At 46.3% G+C, this 20,879-nt stretch overlaps 2 protein-coding genes across 4 annotated transcripts in view; one reads left to right on the top strand and one right to left on the bottom strand.

Moving 5' to 3' along the window:
* Positions 1 to 2,027: 2,027 nt before the first annotated feature.
* ND-B15 (NADH dehydrogenase (ubiquinone) B15 subunit) lies at positions 2,028 to 13,006 on the bottom strand. Its single transcript, XM_077632931.1, has 3 exons — positions 12,820 to 13,006; positions 3,546 to 3,695; positions 2,028 to 2,172 (listed from the first exon to the last, which is right to left on the bottom strand). The coding sequence occupies exons 1-3, from the start codon at positions 12,976 to 12,978 to the stop codon at positions 2,104 to 2,106; spliced, it is 378 nt and encodes a 125-aa protein (XP_077489057.1). The 5' UTR covers positions 12,979 to 13,006; the 3' UTR covers positions 2,028 to 2,103.
* Positions 13,007 to 13,168: 162 nt separating this feature from the next.
* Scm (Polycomb protein Scm) overlaps positions 13,169 to 20,879 on the top strand; it is a 94,881-nt gene continuing 87,170 nt past the window's right edge. For 2 of the 3 annotated variants that reach the window (XM_077632927.1, XM_077632925.1), the window contains exons 1-3: positions 13,169 to 13,244; positions 14,134 to 14,197; positions 16,340 to 16,500. In XM_077632927.1, coding sequence (XP_077489053.1) covers positions 16,348 to 16,500 — 153 coding nt within the window. In that variant the 5' untranslated portion in view covers positions 13,169 to 13,244; positions 14,134 to 14,197; positions 16,340 to 16,347. Of the gene's footprint in view, positions 13,245 to 13,954; positions 14,068 to 14,133; positions 14,198 to 16,339; positions 16,501 to 20,879 lie in introns of those variants that run through there. The other variant, XM_077632926.1, reaches the window with a different exon arrangement.

The raw sequence follows: 20,879 nt of genomic DNA, 5'->3' as shown, positions 1-20,879 counted from the left end.
ATGTGAGCATAAATTTGTGCATGACCTTGTGCGGACATCTATTTCAAACCTGAGCCCATCTCAGAAGTGAATAAAGGTGAAACAAAACCAGATTCACATTTTATACTGAGGGCGGGTGATGTGGCAGCAGCAGTGTACTTCGTCACTGGTTTCAGCTCCATTCGGCAAATTGCAAAGAAATATTACAGTAGACTCCTTTTAATATCGTGTACATCTGCTTAGCTTTTAGAAGCACCTGAAATGGGTTGTGAGATAGTGTATAGGCTGATTTACAAAAACATTGTGATGACCATAAATGGTAGGATTTATTCTGGAACTGGTAAACGATACGGTGGAAAAATCTAGTTGCACTCTGCTGTTGCGGGTGTCTGTAACTACTGCTCTATTGCCGCACACAAGACATCTGGCCAACTACTCGTGAAGACTGCTCATAGCTCATACACTCCTGGAAAACTTGGGCTTAGAGAGAAGGTTGCATCCAATTGCTCATCACGTGCAAGGCTTGTGGTGAGCAACTTGCTGCCGCTCCTACCATGCTAGGAGATGCTGCATGTACAGACTTGTTCAGCTGTGCTCTTGCGACAAGAGTTTGCATTATCCAATATTTAATGCTTTTGACTCAGCCAAAGTTTCTTCTTCCATTCTCCCATATATGCCTAGCATCCTACATGTAGGACACTGTTTTTTAGCACAGTAACTTGAAAAGTTTATTCTGTAAAAGTTTGTGCCCACTAGCTCAGATTCAAAAAGGTCAAACTTCTCTGTGCAAGGGTTCTGTTGTATGTGTTCAGAAAGATCCAGTTTTCTGCCAATCTTGGAATTCGACCCCATCAACTACATTGCAATTTTGCAAGGAAAACAAAATTTTTGTGGGCTCTCATAAGGAAACCACCGTGCGTGCCTAGAAATGTGATTTTAAAGTCGATATCAAATGTATGTGTTCAGAACGATCAGCAAGTTTTCTCTGGACGCCATTCTTGGAATTCGACATCAACTACATTGTAACTTTGCAAGAAGAGCAATATTTTTGTGCACTCTCATAAGGAAACCACCGTGCGCGACTAGAAATGTCGATATCAAATGCATGTGTTCAGAAAAATCCGCACGTTTTCTCTGGACGCCATTCTTGGAATTCGACCCCATTCGACCACATTGTAACTTTCCAAGGAAAAAAGTTTTGTGCACTCTCATAAGAAAACCATTGTGCATGATGATAAATGTGATTTTAAAGTCGATATCAATTTGAAGCTTTGCCATACGTAACAGGTAGCAAATATGCCTATTATCTAATATTGTGAACGGCTTAAAAGTCGGTGTTAAGAAAAATATTTCCAGCAATAAAAAAGGATGATTCTGAATTGTGAAGTGAAAGAAACATATTATATTGAAAAATATTTCAATTTTTTTAAATATCTGAAGTTTCGGCATGCATACGTTAACTAAGCAGTCCCCGAGCTGTGCGCAACGTTGCAGAATTTGCTTAAAAAGGAGTACATTGCCTCATGTCATTAATGCAGGTTCTATGAAAACAGCTGTGTAGCTTGAAACATTCCCTCCCAAATCTTTAGCCAAACAGTTCACCTCGGCAAAGTACCAGATTGTGGAGTTGGCATGAGTCATAACAGCACAACTGTGCCGATCTTTCATTTTCTGTCCCCATGAGAGAAGTGCCAGCAATTAGGGTTCCATTTACACAGCTACAGCCAAGAAACAGTCTCATTTTTCTGCGACCGTTTATCACTTTTGCTGCTACGTTGGTTCGGTAAGCAGGATTGGTCAGTGTTAAGCGTGTTTGTACTGAACCTATCACGAAACTATTGAATTCGCATTACCGCTTTGGTCGCTATTTGCACTTGGAGGATATAATGCCTTCATCACCAGAATACTTTGTTCAAAATGTTGCTCTCTAATTTTCAAAAATTTCATATGTTACAAAGGTTGCTAGCTAGCTTCACTTACTGTATGCAACCAGAAGACAAAGCTTGTGTGAAATCAGCAGCAGAAAACAAAAAAAAAAAAGCCCCAGGCAACCAAACGACTGCTTTATTACACTACCACTGCTCTCCACTGTGAGCTTTGCTTACTGCGCTGACCTCCGGCACATCAGACCATCTTGAACATCCTGTCCTTGTATGGAATCTCACCCGTTCTGCACTTCCTCTCAAACGCCTTCTACAGTGTGGAAAGAAGAGGGGAGAAAACATGCAAAGCAAGACATCACTCTTACACACATGCAGTGCATGTCAAAAGCATTTTCAATATTTCAGAAGCAGTAACAATATAATGTGATGCGATTGCTACACCAAAAGGCTGACCCCACTACAAACTGCTACATTACGACGGAATACAAGTAGCCTGTGCCATGCCTGCATCAAAAGCACTGCTTCTTTATAGAAAAAAGAAAAAAAATTACAGGATTGCACTTAAGTCTGCTTAAGAGGGGAAATATGAAAGCTGATCCTTTCTTTCTCCCTCCCTTTTTCATGTTTTATTTATTTTTTGCTTTATGTGCTGCTAGAGGGCTGATGAATGACAGCAATGTTTGTCTCTCAAACTTTTAATTCCTTTATTTTTTCACCGATTTCTTTCCGGTGATGCAAATACGGTTGTTAAGAATGGATGTTTTTGTTATTTTAATTTTTATGTTACACTGCATATATGCTGCTTATCAACTGTTGACTGACAGTTCGTGCTTCCGTCAACAACTTCCGTCCACGCCACTCATGAGCCAAGAAAAGCTTCCGCCTTCAAATGTCCTCTGGCAGGGCATCTAATACAATAAACATCAGCATCGTGTCTAGCACCATGGTTATGGTCCACATGTCTATTGAGTAGTGTGGCTGGCAAACCCCTAGAATCATTCCTTCAGTCGTTGGCATGTGGTCGGGCACCACATTGACCATGTCCCATCGGGCTGCGACATGAAAAAGTGGAGCGAAATAATCCTGCAGCACGCCGGCATCTTACCGTGGTTTCCAGGTGCAGAGCATGGCTCTAACATTCACAAACAGGGCCGGTGTTGCATTTTGCTTGTAGGAAGTGTTTGGGTATTGGCCCAGTAACTTTTTCATAAAATAGTGTATGTTACGTGAACACTTCAGAGTTATTTTTCATGTTAAATATTTTCTTTGCAGCAAAGTGGGAATTTCCACATATGTCTCGCATCCAAAATACAAAAGCCAGTATCTGTTTCTAATATACATTTTGCACCAGTACTCTCCTTGGATGTATCACATAACCTTGCTTACATTCAGGCATCCTGCCTAGCCCCAGCTCTGGTGCCATGCCAACATTTGCAGTTAAAAAGAGGTGTAATCAAATAAATACCGGACCGCCCATACCCACACTGCTCTTAGCAAGCGTAGAGGTCTCATACAAGCATTGAGTGAACACAGCAAAATGCCTGCGTAAAAAAAAAGGGAAAAAAAAGGAAATGCAAAACTAAACAAGCTGCAGACGATGCAAGAAGGACCAGAGCATAACAGTGCAGTACACGGCAGCCATTTGCTGCTGCCAACCCAGCCCCGCACAAAAATGTAGCGTACCCTGTCATTGTGAACAACGTAGCCAAGGACTATCATTGGCAGAAAGGTTAAAGCGAACCACTGCCATCCTCCCTTGACGGTCGGCCGGAAGTGCTCATATATCTGGCTGTTGGCACGAGCCGCATGGAACCGCACCATTTGGGGATCAAACTGGCGGAAGAAAAAAAAAAGCAACGTTTGTTGTAAGTCTACAACCTCCGACGCAGCAGGTAAAGTAGCCACACAACAAGATCTTTCAGCAGAGGTGAGCTAACCACACTGCTGAGACACTCTCCGCTGCATGTGTTGAATGCAGAGAAAATAATGCCAGCTACACATGGCTCTTTCCATAGGCAACAAAACAGACTGATGGACAAACACTATCAGCACCAAGGAAAACACAAGCACACCTTTGTTTTTAGTGAAGCGTAAAAGTAAGGAGTGCCTTAAAAACAAAACAAAAAGGACTAAAGCAAACTTCCTGTTCACAAAGAATAAAAGCTGTTTCCTAATTTACTGGGTGCTCAAGTGCATGACTGCAGTAGTCCAGTCATCAGAATTTCAACCCAAGCATGACTGTAGACAAACCACTAGCAGCTCAACACCCCAGTTCCGTGAAGGTCAAACACAACAATGTGCCTTTCTAGGCACCAGTGGCTCCTCCAGGCCACTTAAAGAGCCTCATGTTTTCCAGATTCTAATTTGAACCATAGCAATTATTTCCGAGCCCTCCACTACGGCACCTCTTTCTTCCTTTTTCCTCTCCTCTATCCCTTCCCTTTTGGTGCAGTTCAAATGTCCGCCGAGATGTGAGACAAATACTGCGTGGCCAATTCTTTTCCCCAAAAACCAACTTTCAAATTTTTTTTCAAAAAACATGCTGCTACTTGCTGCGTTACTTTCCAGATGTGCTTGATTTTACACCCCCCTGAGCTATAAACGGGCCCCAAGTGAACATTGCCTAGCATTAATGGCGTGTACTTATTCTCAACGGTTATAGTACAGCAAATGCACCGCCATCAGCTCATTCCATGTGCACAGACCACCCCTTATGCAAGTCCAGTGAGCAGTGAGCACTTGCTGTTGCAGTAAATCATGATCATGCACACTACGTGTGTGGATGTGTAATGCAGAACAACTTTTCAATAACAATACTACCTCATCATCATGAAAGCAGCAATGCTACAGCTGTGGCTGACAAATTTAAAACACTGTGGCAATGCAAAAGCAGCATTTTTCAACCTATACTTTTTATTATACTTCGCGACAACTTGTCCTGGCAATGCAGCTAAAGTTAGAGCTGAAACACGCAGCAGAGTATAGACCTTTGGTTGCAGTAGTTTCCTCTACAAATACAGCATATTGGTAATATTTGTTATTTAAGGAATATTTCCAGCATAACTGCACAATTCAAATGTCATAGCAAAAACGTTTTTTTTGATTACGGTGCTAGCTACACCAGTGATGGAACGAAGCAACTACGCATCGAGAACTGTGACAGATGGCTGTCTTCCAATGCTCCAACCATCCTCTAGAGCTTTCTCTTCACTGCCAAAAAAAGTTGTCGCCAAGTATGACAATGAAAGACACAGTGAAGAAAGCGTAAATGACATACTGAACACTGTTAAATGAAAAATCGCCATTAATAAGAAATGTGAAGTAAAAAAAAAATTCTTGTTTCAAAGGTATTATAATGTGCTGTTCTGGCGACACGATAGGAGATCTTTTCTTTTCAACCATAACATCACAATCACAACACGTTGCAGTCGGTTGCGGGTTCCTTTAGTCGGCACTGTCATCGATGAAATACTTGAGTGTGGGAACCCAAAACAACCAGAAATTTAGTCTGTTTTAAAGATAAGAACAAAAGGTGTTGCCCACAAAACATGGTCACTATGTTCTGCACACTTGTTGAAACATTTCAAGCTCTTTGCTGACACATCTGCTTATGCTGTTCAGCACTTTTCTTTGCACTTCACAGATCTGAAAACAACTGTTGAAAGGAACAAGTGGCACAGCCATTCTGCAATGAGCAAATGTGCCAGGCAGAAGACCCCAAAGAGAAGCCAGGGCCTTCTTTCGCAGCTCTGGCACAGCATTCTCGAAAAATGTGAGAGCAGTTTTACCCTTGGTCAGTGGAACAACTCATTTGTCAACAACGCTGTTTATACAGAAAAATGGAGCCTCCGACAAGTGCAAATAAAATGGAAAGCCATCGTTCATCCTTGTTGGTAGCTGTCGTGCTTGGCTCCATGCAATGAAACCCCAAGCAACACCTTACCAACAGGTAGCAACAATTTTGGCTGCAGTTACCTCAACTTTCTCCGTCCAATTCAATATGTCATAAAGAAGTTGGTGAGTGTGAGAGGGAGAAGTGCACCAGTGAATGACCTGGTGCACAAAGAACTGCACCAGCTGGAAGGCTGATGAAGCAAACAATAACTTGACCAGAAACAACAACTGCACTCATTATAATCACTTTGAATGGGAACTATCTATGGCAGGACAGACTGGCATGTTGGGAGAGCACAACGTGTGGCCAAATGCAACTAAGAAAAAAGGTTAAACATAAGAAAGGACGACATGACTACTGCAGACTAACAGCTGGTCCTTTTTATTTGCGTGCAGACACACTATTATAGCTGTCAACGTGTGCGGGAGCAGGAAGAAAGAACAAAATTGGTAACATAACAAAAAAAAAAAACAGGTTTGGTTTGGTCTAGGGGGGTTTAACGTCCCAAAGCGACTCAGGCTATGAGGGACGCCGTAGCGAAGGGCTCCGGAAATTTCGACCACCTGGGGCTCTTTTACGTGCACTGACATCGCACAACACACGGGCCTCTAGAATTTCGCCTCCATCGAATTCGACCGCCGCGGCCGGGATCGAACCCGCGTCTTTTGGGCCGGCCGCCGAGCACCAGAACCAGTCAGCCACTGCCGCGCCAAAAACAACAGCTCTGCGCAAACAGGAAAAAACCAATACTATTCCCACCTTCTCAGCAAGATGACAAGCACATTGGCCTCATTCACGAAGTTGGGGGGGGGGGGGGGAAGGGGGGGGAGGGCTCTTGCTTCATCATCAGACAGGAAGGCAAGCTCTTTTCTCCAATAGTAGCTCTCATGGTATAGTCATGCATAATATTTTTTTATGGCATAAGCCTTACTTGTCCCATGGAGCGAAAACCCACCTGTGTGTGTCATAACACTCGAAGGTACTCATAAAAGAAGGCCTCCTCATGCAACCTGGCAGGTGGGGGTTAAATTAATGATTGGCCGTGTGAGGTTGCTCGGGGAGAGCAACCTGGATTGCACAAATTCTACCGGTGGCAGCACCTGCCATCCAAGGGCAGAGGCGCACCGCTTAACGGCTACACCACTACGCCAGGAGGGGTATGAGAAGTCGCAGGGATCTATGAATGTTAAGTAGAGAGAGACCAATTCTGCATATATGGGCATTAACCCATTACACTACCGCGTCATACCCTTAAGGCGGAGCGCATGATGCGGTAAGGCGGCGACTGCCTTCATGAAGTAAGTGTGCACATCAGGATGGATGTGGCGGTGGCTACATTGAACAATGCAGAGGTAGAATTGCTAGCTGCGTGGCATTGGGTTACATCACGCTGCAGCGCGCGGCGACTGCGTTTGTTAACAAAGTGCGCGGGCGGGCTTACGCCTTCTCACACGTAAGCAGTCTTAAGCGTTTCGGCTGACCTTTCTTTTTGTTGATTTCACTGGCCTCCAGAATCTAACATGTGATCCTATCACAGCTCTTGTGCAGAATGCAGTTGCCATCCAGCTTTGGATGGCATCCTGCGACCACAGCAGCGGATGCCTGGGTACTCTGTGATCTGCTGCATGGTGCTCCTTTAGTCCCGAGTATGCCTTTCCATAGGACAAAGGTAAGTCATGCGCAGTGCAGTCTGAAACCTATTTACCTGCAGTGCAGGGTACGTAATGGAATAGATTCCAAGAGAAGGCAAGCGTACCGGGGGCTGGCAGTGAGTCGGGTGGGCGGATGAGATTAGGTAGTTTGCGGGGATAAGGTGCCTGCATTTTGCACAGAAGAGGATTAACCCTTTACTGTTAACCCCTGAGCTGTATTTGGTTGTCAGAGGTATAGCACCAATATCACCAATGACGAGTCACACTTGTCCAGCCCAATGTTGCGTTGCTCCCACCGCCAAAGAAGAGTTATGGCCACCAATTGTGTAACTTGCAACTTTCAAACCTAGAGGGCTGTAGTTGTCCACGAAAAACATGTTTGGCGCTTTTAGCACATGTTTTAAGCCTGACAACAGTCATTTCATAATGGCGTCACACATGCTGGTGGTGGTGATGTCCTGAGAAAAAGAGCTACTTCTAGGAGCACTTCTGACAACAGCATTACAGATGAACTAGACTTGTTTCAAAAGGTGACTCGCTTCATTTGTGGGCTGGAGACTGCTTTAGATGACAACGAGAGCAACGACGATGATGGCGACACACTGGGTGGTGCAGTTTAACTACTAATGATGAAACATGGAGGCTAAAGAAAAGGGTTCAGCTCAAGTTAACGACAACGCGGTGAGCTATGGAAAGAAAAATGACAGGTGTAACGTTAAGAAGAGGGCAGAGTGGGTCAGGGCAAAAACGCTGGTTAATGACATCTGTAGTCGAAATCAAAAGGAAGAAATGGACTTGGTCAGGGCATGTAATACGAAAGCAAGATAACCGTTGGTCCTTAAGGGTAACGGAGTGAATTCCAAGAGAAGGCAGAAAGTTAGGTGGGCGGATGAGATTAAGAACTTTGCGGGCGTACGGTGGGCGCACCTGGCAGAGGACAGAGTTAATTGGAGAGACATGGAAGAGGCCTTTGCCCTACAGTGGGCATAGTCATGCAGGGTGATGATGATGAAACCTTGCTTGTGTTAGGATGAAGCATCAAATATGCACTTTGCAGTGTGTTACAGTGCATCGGATCAAATAAATGCGGTGCATTTCTGTGTGTTGTAACCTATTACTATGGATGCACCGAGGAAAAGCCGTTCTCAAGAACATCTTTTTCTTTTTTAATTTTTTTATGTTAATGCTAATCAGATACCAAAGAAATAATATATTTTCAGATTCAGAATTATACTGACAAAATTATGACTAACAAAAATTTGGCAATTTTGCTACATTTTTTGGGAATTCATTTGACAATTAAAAGGTTGAAAATTGGTTCTTGAGGAAAGGAAATGGCACAGTAATTGTCTCACATCTGGTAGGCACTTGAACTGTGGGAGGTGGGAGAATAATTTCAACCACCTGGAGAACTTTAACGCGCACCGACATCGCACAGCACATGGGCGCCTTTGTGTTTCGCCTCCATCGAAACAAGCACGCCGCAGCCGGGTTCGAACCAGCGTTAAATAGAGAGATAGAGGGGGAAGCTTTTGCCCTGCAGTAGATGCAGTTACCCTGAAGATGGTGATAAAAGCCACGATAGCCTTTCTGGGGCAGAAAGTGCCACACGCACACTGGCTGTAGTCAATATCTTTTACAAGCTGTGAAAGAACTTGTGCGCACATAGCACCACTATAATCTCTTTCTGACATTCGTTATATACAGCAGGAGCACTTTCACATTTTTCAGTCACTTCCCTCAGTATGCTTTCAGTAACCGCCATCAGAAGCCTTTTACAGGTGCCTGGAGCTGCTGAGCCAGGCACCCAAACTATTGAGCTTGAGTACTGTGAAACTTTACTCCACTCTACATTGACATAATCAAGTAAAGTGCTCCTAAAATGTGTTGGCATGTGAGGTCTGATGCTCTGAAGCAGTGCGGGAGGTACGAGACAGGCTTTAGTGGAGGAATTAAATTCGACTGTCTGAGGTTCTTCAATCCGCATTGACATCACACAGCACATGGGCATCTGCTCAGTTCCGTGACCTTCGTATCAGTAGCCAAATGCCACAACCACAAGTTTTTTTACGACACCCCTTCTAAAAAAATACAGTCGGCTGTGTCAAAAGGGAAGACAAGTTTGTTGCTTCTGGGCTTGAATTTCTAGCAGACCTGTCCTATGTCCAGAACCTCATCAGCCCATTTGATGGAACTTGTGCCAAATAGCAAAGGATTCAGGCAGTCATTGACTGCAGAGAGGATGTTGGCAGTATAACCTGAATAGTCATTGCTTGATGAAGCCATAACATGATCAACACACCTCAAAAACTTCATGAACATTTGATCCTTTGCAAGTTTACTGTCCACAGGGTCCAATTGAGTGGGAAAATGATCCCTGCAAGACAACTGAAAGTTGCAGAATGCAACATCTGCAGTGCTTTGTGCTGGTGGTGATAGGAGTGGCATACGATGTACCATGGTATTGTGGAAATAAAAACTTGGGGGTCTTCTTAATCACATTCTTAAAGAAAAAGAAAAGCATTTAGGTTGCCTGCTATGGTGTCTAACGCTCTCGTGGTTTTCCCGCCAAAACACCAGTTGGAACCAGTTCCATTGCCTTAATTTGTATAGTGTGCATGAGTCATCACGGTCTAGAATGTTCCAGGGCCTTCCAGTTGCTTAGCATATGGGATTATACTAATCTAACCCACCCATCCACATAAACCCATTTCTGGGGTGAGCCAACTTGCAAAATTTTGGGGGTCCACCTGCCACGGTGGGCAGGTTACTCACAATCTGGTGGCAAGGTTGCCACTTGCCATGGTGGGCACTTTGGTGGGCAGGCTGCGACGACATCACAAAGTCATGTGACCTCTCTCTACCAATCAAATGGCCCATCAAGGAAGGTTGTGACATCAAAAGGTCACATGACCTCTTGACAAATCAGGGAATTTTGTGACAGAGAAGCCAGAAATTTTTTGTGAGATGGCAGTCTAAATGCTATCACATTAAAATGTGTCCAACTAAATGAGCACGATGGAGCAGATCACAGGGAATCTAGGCATCCACTGTTGTGATTGCAGTTGCACCTCACTTTGCGCTTTGCATCAAGCGTCCATGGCAGTTGCTATCCAAAGCTAGAAAGCTGTTAAATGCTACAGCACAGACAGATGGGCCGGCACATCCATGAGACTCTGGAGTCCAGCGAAATGAATAAGTAAAACCTGCATAACTAAACTATCAGTGCTGTTGCTGGAAAAAAAGCTTGCCTGCCTGCGCTATGACTAAGTAAAAACTCGGATTTGGTGAATGAAGTTGATGGACACATCATTTTGCTTCGGAGGGTAGCATCAGTCTTTCCTGCATCTGCACCACTGTTGTTATTGTTATGCTAAGAACTTCACTTCTGTTTGTTTCTCTCCGAAGTTGCTCAACAGCAACAAGAGTACCTCCTTGTGAATAAAGAACCAGCTGCTAGTTTGTGCAAAGGTAGTGTCCTTTCTTTTTCAGTTCAGTTGTGTAGGCTATGACGGACGCTGTGTAGTGGAGGGCTCTAAATTCATTTAGGCCACTTCGGGTTCCTTGATGTGCACTGAAGCTACGCAGTACATGGCCATTATTGAAACACCTCACCTTTGTCCTTGATCATAGTTTACACCATACTGGTTTGTCCAGTAGTAAACCTTAGAAAAAAACAGCAAATTGTAGTGACTAAGGCGAAGAAGCATTGTAGGTGCGATGCTCGCATGCACTTGAGATGAGTAACGAAGGAATATAAAGAATACAGAATGTCTTAAATGAGCTCGAGTGCTGCGTCTGCTGTCTTCTCAAGTCCTATTTACAATACAACACAAACGAGAGAGCACGGACCAAGGCTAGTTAGTTCCATCACTAACTATGCTGAAAAAAAGTGTTAAGGGACCCTTCTACACTTCTGCGTCCCGTCCTCTGGTGTAACATACCTAACGAGTGCACTTCCGTGAAAGATGTGATTTTCGCATGCGACACTGCGAATTCTGTCGGTCTGCGATCGTGTTCCGTCCGGTTGGCATTCAGTCGCAGCGTCGGTGCATTCGCTCTGTGATTTACCATTGGAGAGCGCCGAGACGGCGTGCGACGTGCGGTCACGTGGGAGTGCTGCCGCGGTGGAAGCAAAACTGTTTATTCTAATCAAAACATATGAAATATTGCCTTGCATCTAAAAATACGGTGTTCATAACATCATCAACACATTTCGTGCACCATTTGTTGCGTTTAATCATAGGTTGCTTATGAAAACATCAAGCAACCGTGCCTGTCCCTCCGACCGAATTCGTTGGATACACGTTGCATGTGAGAGCACTGACTGAAAATCGCACTGCGGCGTCACCGACTAGACCGACTACACTCATTCTAGTCGCAGCATGCCTGCTTTGCTCTCCAGTAATGCATACTAGTCGGCAGACGGCTGTAAAAATACCAAAGTTTTTATGGCAAAGTGTCACTTTGCTTTCTGTACCAAAATCGAGGTGATTTCACGAAGAAAATAACATATCTGCGCCTGAGTAGGCAGACGTTCCCAGAGCCCGCCAAGGGCCTGGATAGAACTGAGGAACGACACCTCAGAAGGCTGCAAATGGGGCCGTTTCTAAGCCCTGCGATTCTAAAACACATAGACCGAACTTTTTCGGGGTAGTGTAAATTTTGTGAGATGTGGGCAGGCGCATATCATATGGTATGGCCCTGCCAGATCAGCCTACGAGAGGGCTGGGAGGCGACCTTGTCCGGCTGCTTGGGCCTGGAGTCCCAGAGGGCTCTGGTTCAAAGAGCGCGGGCAGCGGCTACCGCCAATGATGTCCCAGAATGAGGACTACCACCCAGGCAAGGTAGTGTTCGTGTATATGCTCTGAGCTGCGGGAGCATATACAGGAACTCTAAGCCAAGAGAGCGGTGGAACCCTCCACTGTCCTTTAAAACCCGCCCCAGTGCATCCAATAAAGTTTTACCACCACCACCCCCGCTGTGGCAGAACAGACGCTGGCAGAATAATCGACAATGTAACCCCTGCAACCGAAACTTGGGTGGCCTGGACTGATAGGTGGGCACGAATGGCAACGCTATCATTTACACTTGTTGAGCTGCTGTCTGCGTTATGTCATGTGCCATCACGGACATTATTGCATTTTAATCAGCGCTACAGCAACACCGTAGGGCGCCTAATTATTACAAGTAACCGCGACTGCTTCATGGAACAAAGGTTGCTTTTGTCATAGGAAAAAGCCATGTCCACGCGCGTGTGAGATGCAAAGGAACTGCCAGTAAATATTGTGGCTGACGCGACAACGGCGTTGGCCTGATCGCGAAAATGCCGAAATATTCCGGCAAAGTGCAATTGAGTTCCGGCCCATGCACCGAGTCGACCTTGGCTCACTCGGGGACGGAAACTCACCAGAACGCCACCCGCGGCTTGCTTGTGAGGGTCTGTAATTTGGCGGACATACTTCTGCTTCAGCTGAGCCCTAAGTTTGCCTCGTTCTTGAATTATGCGTTTTTCTTCGGGCGTGAGTTCGGTGTCCACACGGATTGCAGACGGCTGCCTGTACGCCATGTTTGCCACTGACTGGACACTACTCTCGGCATAGGTGGTCTTCGTTCGCGACGATTTAAAAGTAGTTTTTGTAAAGTTAACAACCATTATTAACTATTCATTTTCAAAAATACTGGAACAAAATAGCAAAAATAGTTGAATTTTTTTTTATTTTTGTACTTTTTTGATGAGTAGTCAATGTGTCTGCTTCCCAGGTTAATTATGCGTTTAATGCCAGCACGGGAGCTTGTGCAGCTCGTTCTGTACTGATGCGCCTCGGTGTTGTGGTAAGTGATTTGTAATATTTTGGGGACGAGTCATCATTATGCGTCGAGCGGATGGGCGAGCGACGGTTACGGAACGCGTTTTATTCCCGAAAGTGCCACTGTGGAGGCCCAGCTCGGCGACCGGCGCCGAAGTGCCGCGTCTCATCGTCCATCGTTCCAATCCAGTGGCCGACGGGCGTTCGAAAGTCTTGGACGCTTCGCATCTCACCGCGCGCACCTGATTCACGACTCGCGTCCCCTCATTGCTCGGCAAGCACCCCGATAATAATTAGGATTCGTTTTTCAATCCGTTCGGAGCTGTCCGGCGTGTCCAGCAAGGGAATACCCGTATCCATCAGTCGCGTGGGCGACCGCCGAGCGGGAGCCCTGCGCGTCCGGCGAAAACGCGCGCCGCCGCGGCACTCTCCCTCTCTCTTCGCCCCGCCTTAAGGGCTCCACCATCCAGGCCCTTCCGTTTGTTTATGCCCGGTACAGTCCGTTCCGTGATGCTCGAAATGAGCGATGTCGCGCCTTCCAAAGACTACGTAGCCGCTGTCTGTCGTCGCTGTTGCTACTGCGCGAGCGGGCGCCCGCTGTCCCGCGAGTGATCGACTTTTGACAGCGTTCTCACCTTCTCTCGGCGTCCGCGTGCTCCCTTGGCCTTGTCCCGCTCACGTTGCGGCGCGCCTCGGTTCCGGCGCCTCTTTTTCAGCCGGATCGATGGGTGCTCGTCGTGTCAGCTGGCATTCGAGCTCCTCTAATTGTGCTACGCCCACCGAGTGACGGGGCGTCCGCCCGAGTCTTGGCTGTGCGCGCCTTCGCGTTGAGACATAGCACTTCGAAAGTACGCCCGACCTGTCACCACTTTGTAATAGCAGAAGCTCGCTCTCTGCTTTTCTTCTCTGCGCAGGCCGAAGTGTGAGATTCGCCGGAAGGAAGAGGAGGAGGAGGTGACGTTTAAAGAGAAGACAAGGGTAAATGCTTACTCCTTTTACCTTTAGCGTGACAATGGTGCGGGACACGGGGGAGGGGAGAGTTGTCAAAAAGGGAGTAGACAGAATAACACTTCCACTGCACACCCCTGTTTTGTAGCAGAGTTGTCATGGAAGAGCTGGCTGGCACAGAGCACTGTGTAGTTTAGTGGCAAGGCACACACAGCTGCTTTCTTGCTCTGCGTGCTTTGAAATTGCAGGCATGTGTTTTGCCCCCATATCTGCGGAATGTGCCATGCACCAATGACAGCGCACGATGCCACTGGATTTCTTTCGGGAGTCCAGTGTGTACCTATATTAATACTTTATGCCAGCAGGCACAGTGTCGCAGTAAAAAAAAAAAGCACACCTGTGCATTTGCAAGTCGCACTGCCATCAGCTCAAATATCAGTGTGTAAATTGAGTGTGCTTTGACATGCAGTCTTGTGGCTCTCCTATATCTGTACTGTCTAAGGTGTGAAGGCAGAGGGGGGCATTCTATTTTGCTGCTTGCATGGTACCTCAGGACTTAAACTTTATTAAGCCCAGTACTTTTACAGGTCACAGACCTTCTGTCCAGAGCTTGATGCATGGGCAGAATTCCACTTGGGATGTTTGGACCAAAGTCCCTTAATACCTTCACTGGTTATAAAGCTCGCATTGGCAGTTGTCTGGACATTGTGCTAGGGGTGCCTGATAACACAAGCTTTGCAGCCTCCTTATGATAATGTGGCCTGTAACCGTTCCATTTTGGTTTCCAAATCCCAGCTAGATTGTTGGATATTTATTTTGGTTGCACGTAATGTTGTGAGGAGGTAGCTATAGTATAGTATTCAAGGTAAGGGATGACAAAGGTCTGGACAGGGCAAGCGGAGCTTGCAACTCTATTGTTTTCTTCCTCCAGCCAATGCTGGACAGAAGGGCATCCATTGATAGTCATATGTGTTCAAAGAGTGCGCATTAAAAAAATATTGTTTGAATTCACTTACAAAGTAGTTCTTTGGCATACATCCAGCTGTGGTGCACGTACACGGGGGTAGGTGCTTTGAGAAAACTTACCTGTCCTGTTGCCTTTCTCATGAAGGCGAAATGCAAGAATACCTGTGCACATTAAAGGGACACTGAGAACAGCTTCATCCAATGATATGTTCTTAGTAAACATAGATTCTGTGGCTGTTTCTGGCTCTGCTGATTTTATCTGGTAGCAAAAAGACTATTTATTACGGAGAAAATTGGGATTATAAAGGACTTGGAATTACTTTGTGTGGTCACCATTTTGAAGTGAATGATGGTGTAGCCTACCCTCAAGGACACGCATGCAAAAGTCTGTCTTGATGTACCACAATTTGCTTGCAAAAACTGTGTGGTGGTACCTGTATTCCACTTCTTGACCTTTTCCAGCTTTTAAAAGGTCTGTTTTTTTAGTGAAGGCAGTGTCTTTGTCATTATGACATGATATGTTATCGATGCAGGCCAACTTGGGCCTTCTTGTAACAAACCTTAGGTGGTCGAAATTAACCCTGCACTATGCCTCCTGCTTTGGCGTTTTAACGCGGCAGCATTAAAGCTCCCGTTCTGCAGATAATCCGGCGTCAGCATTGTGAGTGAAAAACCCCTGGAAGAGTAAGCTAGGTGTGCCATCTGGATCGCATGACCTTGTGGCATCATCACAACCTGCCCATATGATTGTGAGCAAATTGACCACCGTGGCAGGTGGCAGAGGTTGCCCAGGAAGAGCAACCTGGGTTGCACAAGTCCCACCAGTGACAGTGGCGCACCACTGAACTGCTGGACCATTGGGCTGGGGTAGTGCGAGGGCTCTTGGTGATCTATGAATGTAAAGTCGAGAATGACCAGTGCCACATATACGGGCATTAACCTTAAGGCAGAACTTAAGTGTCCCCTCCAATTTTTGTGCTGCTTTTGTACGTTACGTCCCACATACCATATTGGCAAGTTTTCTGCACCTACCGCTGTGTGGTGAAGTGTATTGGATCACCTCACCATCATCTGCGGAGATCTTGCTTGCACCGCATTTCCACACTGTGTTTTTGATGCGCAAGCGTGTTCAGTGATGCACAGTGCTTGTTATTCCATTGCTCTGTTGGCTGACTGGCAGCACTCAGTGTGTGTGTGTGTGCCCAGACCAGGAGATGTCAAGGAGTCGTCCGGGCCATCTGAAACCCTGCTGCGCCTGGTGCGAAGACAACAGAAAGGACCTGCGGCACGCCATCACGGTCGGCCACGTCCGTAAAGAGTTCTGCTCGGAGAACTGCCTGCACGAATTCAAGCGCGTCTACCTCAAGGTGGGTAGACAGGCCTCCTTGTCTTGTTTCCTCACTCTCTTGTGCCTGATGCTGCTACCGAGTGCTCACGCACACTTTGCTGCAAGTTTGCCTGTGTCACCTTGCATGGCGTCAGGTGGTCATTTGTGGGGTTCTTCACTCGCTTGACTGTGCACACTTGCTGCCAGTGGTGCCTATAAAGGGTGGGAGTAGAGTTCTCTCCTGTTGCACTAGAGGGCAGGTCTGCAGGACTGATTAGTTTTGAGATATAGGCTTACTAACAGGCACTGCACATTGCTAGAGCAGCCTTGCTCAGGTGAGCTTTGGGCCTCAGGTTTCATTTCATTTAAATTATTACACTCGGGATTGGCTGCTTTTGTCTTCGCTTTGGTGGGTAGGTGGGTAGGGGAGTTTTATTTTTATATTAGCACGGTAGAAATAGCAAACCTGCCAGGCAGCAACTTTGCTGGGGAGTAGGAGTGGAGAAACATTATCCAGAAGCATTTCTGTTCATAAGGTGGTGACTGACATAACTGCAGGGGGTCCAGTTTGATGACAAAGTAAGGTGCCACAATTTGAATCAAGGCGTTCTCTGTATAAACTATTCGCTCCAGGTCTTCTGAATTGAAGTGTGCCATTTCTAGTTTTGCACAGATGCAGATATTTTTTTTCTTGTCGTTTGGCCCCAAATGATCTTGGTTCGGATTGTCTTAATCCAGCCCCCTCGTCTTAATCAGTGGATAGCTGGGCATGCACATTCAGTTCCTCGAGCTTGTAATTCTGCTTCCGTTTCTTTCAATTGCAAGTTAGCGCTCATCTTGTGTCCCTCTCTTGTCCTCGTTTGTTTCGCGCTAAGCCTACCTGCAAATCATAAATTACCAACTGGCCCAAAGGTCCACTTTGCTCAAGTTCATTTCTTCTACAATGGGATCTTTTATGCTCTTCCACTCGAGGAACAGTGTGTGCAATGTTCCAGCTTCATCATTGCCACTACATTTAGAGCAAGATACCTTGCCTTTTGCTTGAGGAAGAACTTCTGCCCACCTCAGATTTCTTCCCTCTTCCGGGGCATTGGCCCTACAATCGGCCATTGGAAAAGAGTCGTGAAGATTCTGAAGACAGAATGTTGGAGACAGGTGCGACTCTTGAACGACTTGTTGAGAGCACTTTCCTTCCATTATGGAGGATACGGAGCCGCAGGCTTGAAGATGCATACCAGCTTCCAGAAGACTGTGCGGATTGGAGGGGATTTCCTTTGGGTGAGAGCCATCCTGAGTCTACCTAAATGGGTAGAAAGAAAGGCAAGTCCGGTTCCTGTCACCTTCCTTGGGGAGGCTTCGGTCCCTCCGTCCATTCAGCGAGTCAACGGGAACCAAAGCTTGCTTTGGAGACATCGGTCGACAAGCACGAGTGGTTGGCTTCTGTTCGTGGAAGTGAGCTGTGCGGACCAAGTGGTTGAAGTGCTCAGGCAAGACTTGCGTGGAGCCAACAGTGGCTTCTCCGTGGACATTGAGGAACTGTTCTACTCAGTGCTACACGATGCACTTCTTGTTGCTGTCCGTGAGAGCATTGACATGTCCGTAGTGTGGCCTTTCAAAACGGTTACGGTCTTACAGTGGAGGCTTCTTTAGAATTACTCATTTTTTACCTTAATTCCACTATTAGTTTTCAGCACAGATGTTACGTTCAAAAATGAGAGATTTGCATCGGCTCTTGTGTAGCACATGTTTTGTCCGAAATTTTTCTTGCAAAATTTGACTGCAAGCTAAACCTGAATGTGAGCAATGATTGTGTGGCTTATGTTTTTAGATTTGTTGATGATTTCCTAGGCCTTTTACAACTAAGGGATGATAACATTGCTCTTGTTACTGACTCGATCCTGGAGCGGTTTTTTGCCGTCTCCAGTTCCATGAATTTTACCTTCGAACTAGTGCAAAATGACTCCCTCCAGTTTTTAGATCTAAGAGTGTTTTTGTATCAAGAGCTACACTGGGCTACCAGTTGAGCATTTCGTGGTGGCCGGGAGAGGCCAGTTCTGGGCATGCGCCGTTACCATGGCAACCAGAGAGGAGCAGCAGGTGCGGTGTGTACTTCACCATTGCCGCGGCCGCGCGACCGCTCCCCCGTCCGAGCCGAGCGTGATGTCACGCGGATGAGCAGTTGTGCGCAAGCGCTGATAACACGGTATCCAGAGGCCCCACAGGTGTGCCGCGCTTCGTCGCCGCCTCTCCGCACGCCGCTCTATCACCCGAACAGTGCGTCGCATGCGCAGCATTGTGTATAAAAGGCGGAGATGTAATTTCTTGGGATGGCGTTGCTCAAGCGACAAGCCGTACACAGGAAAAGTAGAAGACAGATAGAGCGCGACAGGAGATGTAATGGGTGTCTGTATCACAACATTTGACATGCGTGCAGAGAAGGAGAGTCCAGCCGCTGCAAAATGGCGGTATAGACAAGAGAACATTAACTCTTCGGATCCTGAGGTTGTCGCCTGGCACTTGACTGCTCAACAAAGAGAGAATGAGCGCAAGAAGGCGAAGAGAGCAGCGAAGACTCCCGAACAGAGAGAGGAACAGCTTGCCAAACAGCGATGCCAGACTGCCGAGCGTAATAGACAGCGCATAGCCGCCGAGATGGAGCATATATATCTCTCATTGCAAAACATACAGTGACCGCAACAAGCTCAGCCAGGGATACGTACCTCTCGCTACCTGTATCCTGGCATAGCCGAGCTAAGCCTCTGCCAATTTTAAAGCGAAAGCTTTACTGGCTGCGAATTTGCGATTTCGCCGTGGCGATATATTTCTCTCTCTTTCTCGCTCCCTGCTCACTAATGCGCATGCGCCACTAGTAGCATGGAGCCATAGGTGTTCCCAGCGCCCCGCCTTTCCTCAAAATGCAGCTTTCAATTTTCAGTTTTCTCTTTATTCTTCCCCCCCCCCCCCCTATCCCTTCCTTTACAGCACGTTTCGGGTGTCCACAGAGATATGTGAGACAGTTACTGTGCTTCGCGCGCTCGCATGGCGTCACACCGCACACCGTTTGGTATGATGTCACACTGCGTCCCTTGTCGTTGAGCTCGCCTCCGGTTGCTTCGCCAGCTGCGTCGCATGCCTGATAACATGTCGGGGGATTGAAAAGGAGAGCTTGCGTGCGCCGCAACCACAGTTGAGGCAGCAGTATGGACGGCGACAATTCTGATAAGCAGGAGGAGGCCTGGAATCGACATCGGAACGAGATGAAGAGGAAATGAATTGCCCAGGAAACAGACGAACAGCGCGCCGAACAACTGGCTAAACACTGTGAATATGCCGCCGCGAGACGGGCATGTTTAACATTCGATGTCTTGACTGCTAGCGGCAGCAGCGACAACATAGCTAGACAACCAGACTAACCAGGACTTGCAAACAAGATTAACTAAGGCTAACCATGCTATGTCTTTTATGCTATGCTTCTTGTGGCTTTTGCTACGTATGTCCTGGCATAGCCGAGCTAAGCCACTGCCAAATTTTTTTTAAATGACATGCCACATATGTTGGGCCTACATGCCACGTACAAAGAAAGCCTCTTTGCCTTATCATTCATCACATTCATATCATCATTCCGTGGGAGGTACGTTGCCACAGCCAGACACTCTTTACTGTAGCAGTTATTTTTTTTAATCTGTACCATAACCGAAAAATGTACCATCGTTTATGGGAGGGGAATAGGACCGCAGCTTTACTTTGCAGTCAAATCTTGTTACTACGAACACCACATTAAGGAGGTATGGTAGGAAAATGGCAGATGTTAGTTCTAACGTAATATTTAGAAACGGGTGCAGATATTCCGAACAAATTTCACGTGCTCATAACAGATGCCCCTGGGTACAACAGGAGACACTTTGTGTCTAGATGGCTTACGTTTCCTGTGGCCCTCTCCAAAAATTTCAGATGACCTTATTCAATGTACCTTTTCTCAGCAAGTACGAAGAGGAGTGTGATGATATCAGGCAGTATTATTCTAAATGCACCTAGGTTGTATCTGAACTAACGAGATGTCATATCCTTTTTAGAGTTTGTGCCCCCCCAAAAAATCAGTGCCGGCACAGAGCCACAGGGGTGGGGGTGTCTTGCAGTGCAATTTTTTTCAGTAGTATCATTCATACCGTCGGTGATTTTTTTTAGGCTAGAATATTTAGTTCTATTTGCAGTACATGTGAGCACAGTTTCACTGCAATCGGATGAATAGTTTCAGAGAAAAAGTACATTGCATTTGAGGAATCCATAAAAAACGGAATTTGAGAAAAATGAACTTTTATGTTCGCATACTGCTTATGGATGCTCAAAATGCCACAGGAGAATACATTTCATGGCTGACTTTCTTGCGGGTGTCTCCAAAACCCTTCTTAGTGTTTCTTT

This window comes from Amblyomma americanum, chromosome 7 (assembly GCF_052857255.1).
Source record: "Amblyomma americanum isolate KBUSLIRL-KWMA chromosome 7, ASM5285725v1, whole genome shotgun sequence".
NCBI lineage: Eukaryota > Metazoa > Arthropoda > Arachnida > Ixodida > Ixodidae > Amblyomma > Amblyomma americanum.
Note: the sequence above shows the minus strand (reverse complement) of the source record. Positions and strands in the feature narration are given on the sequence as shown.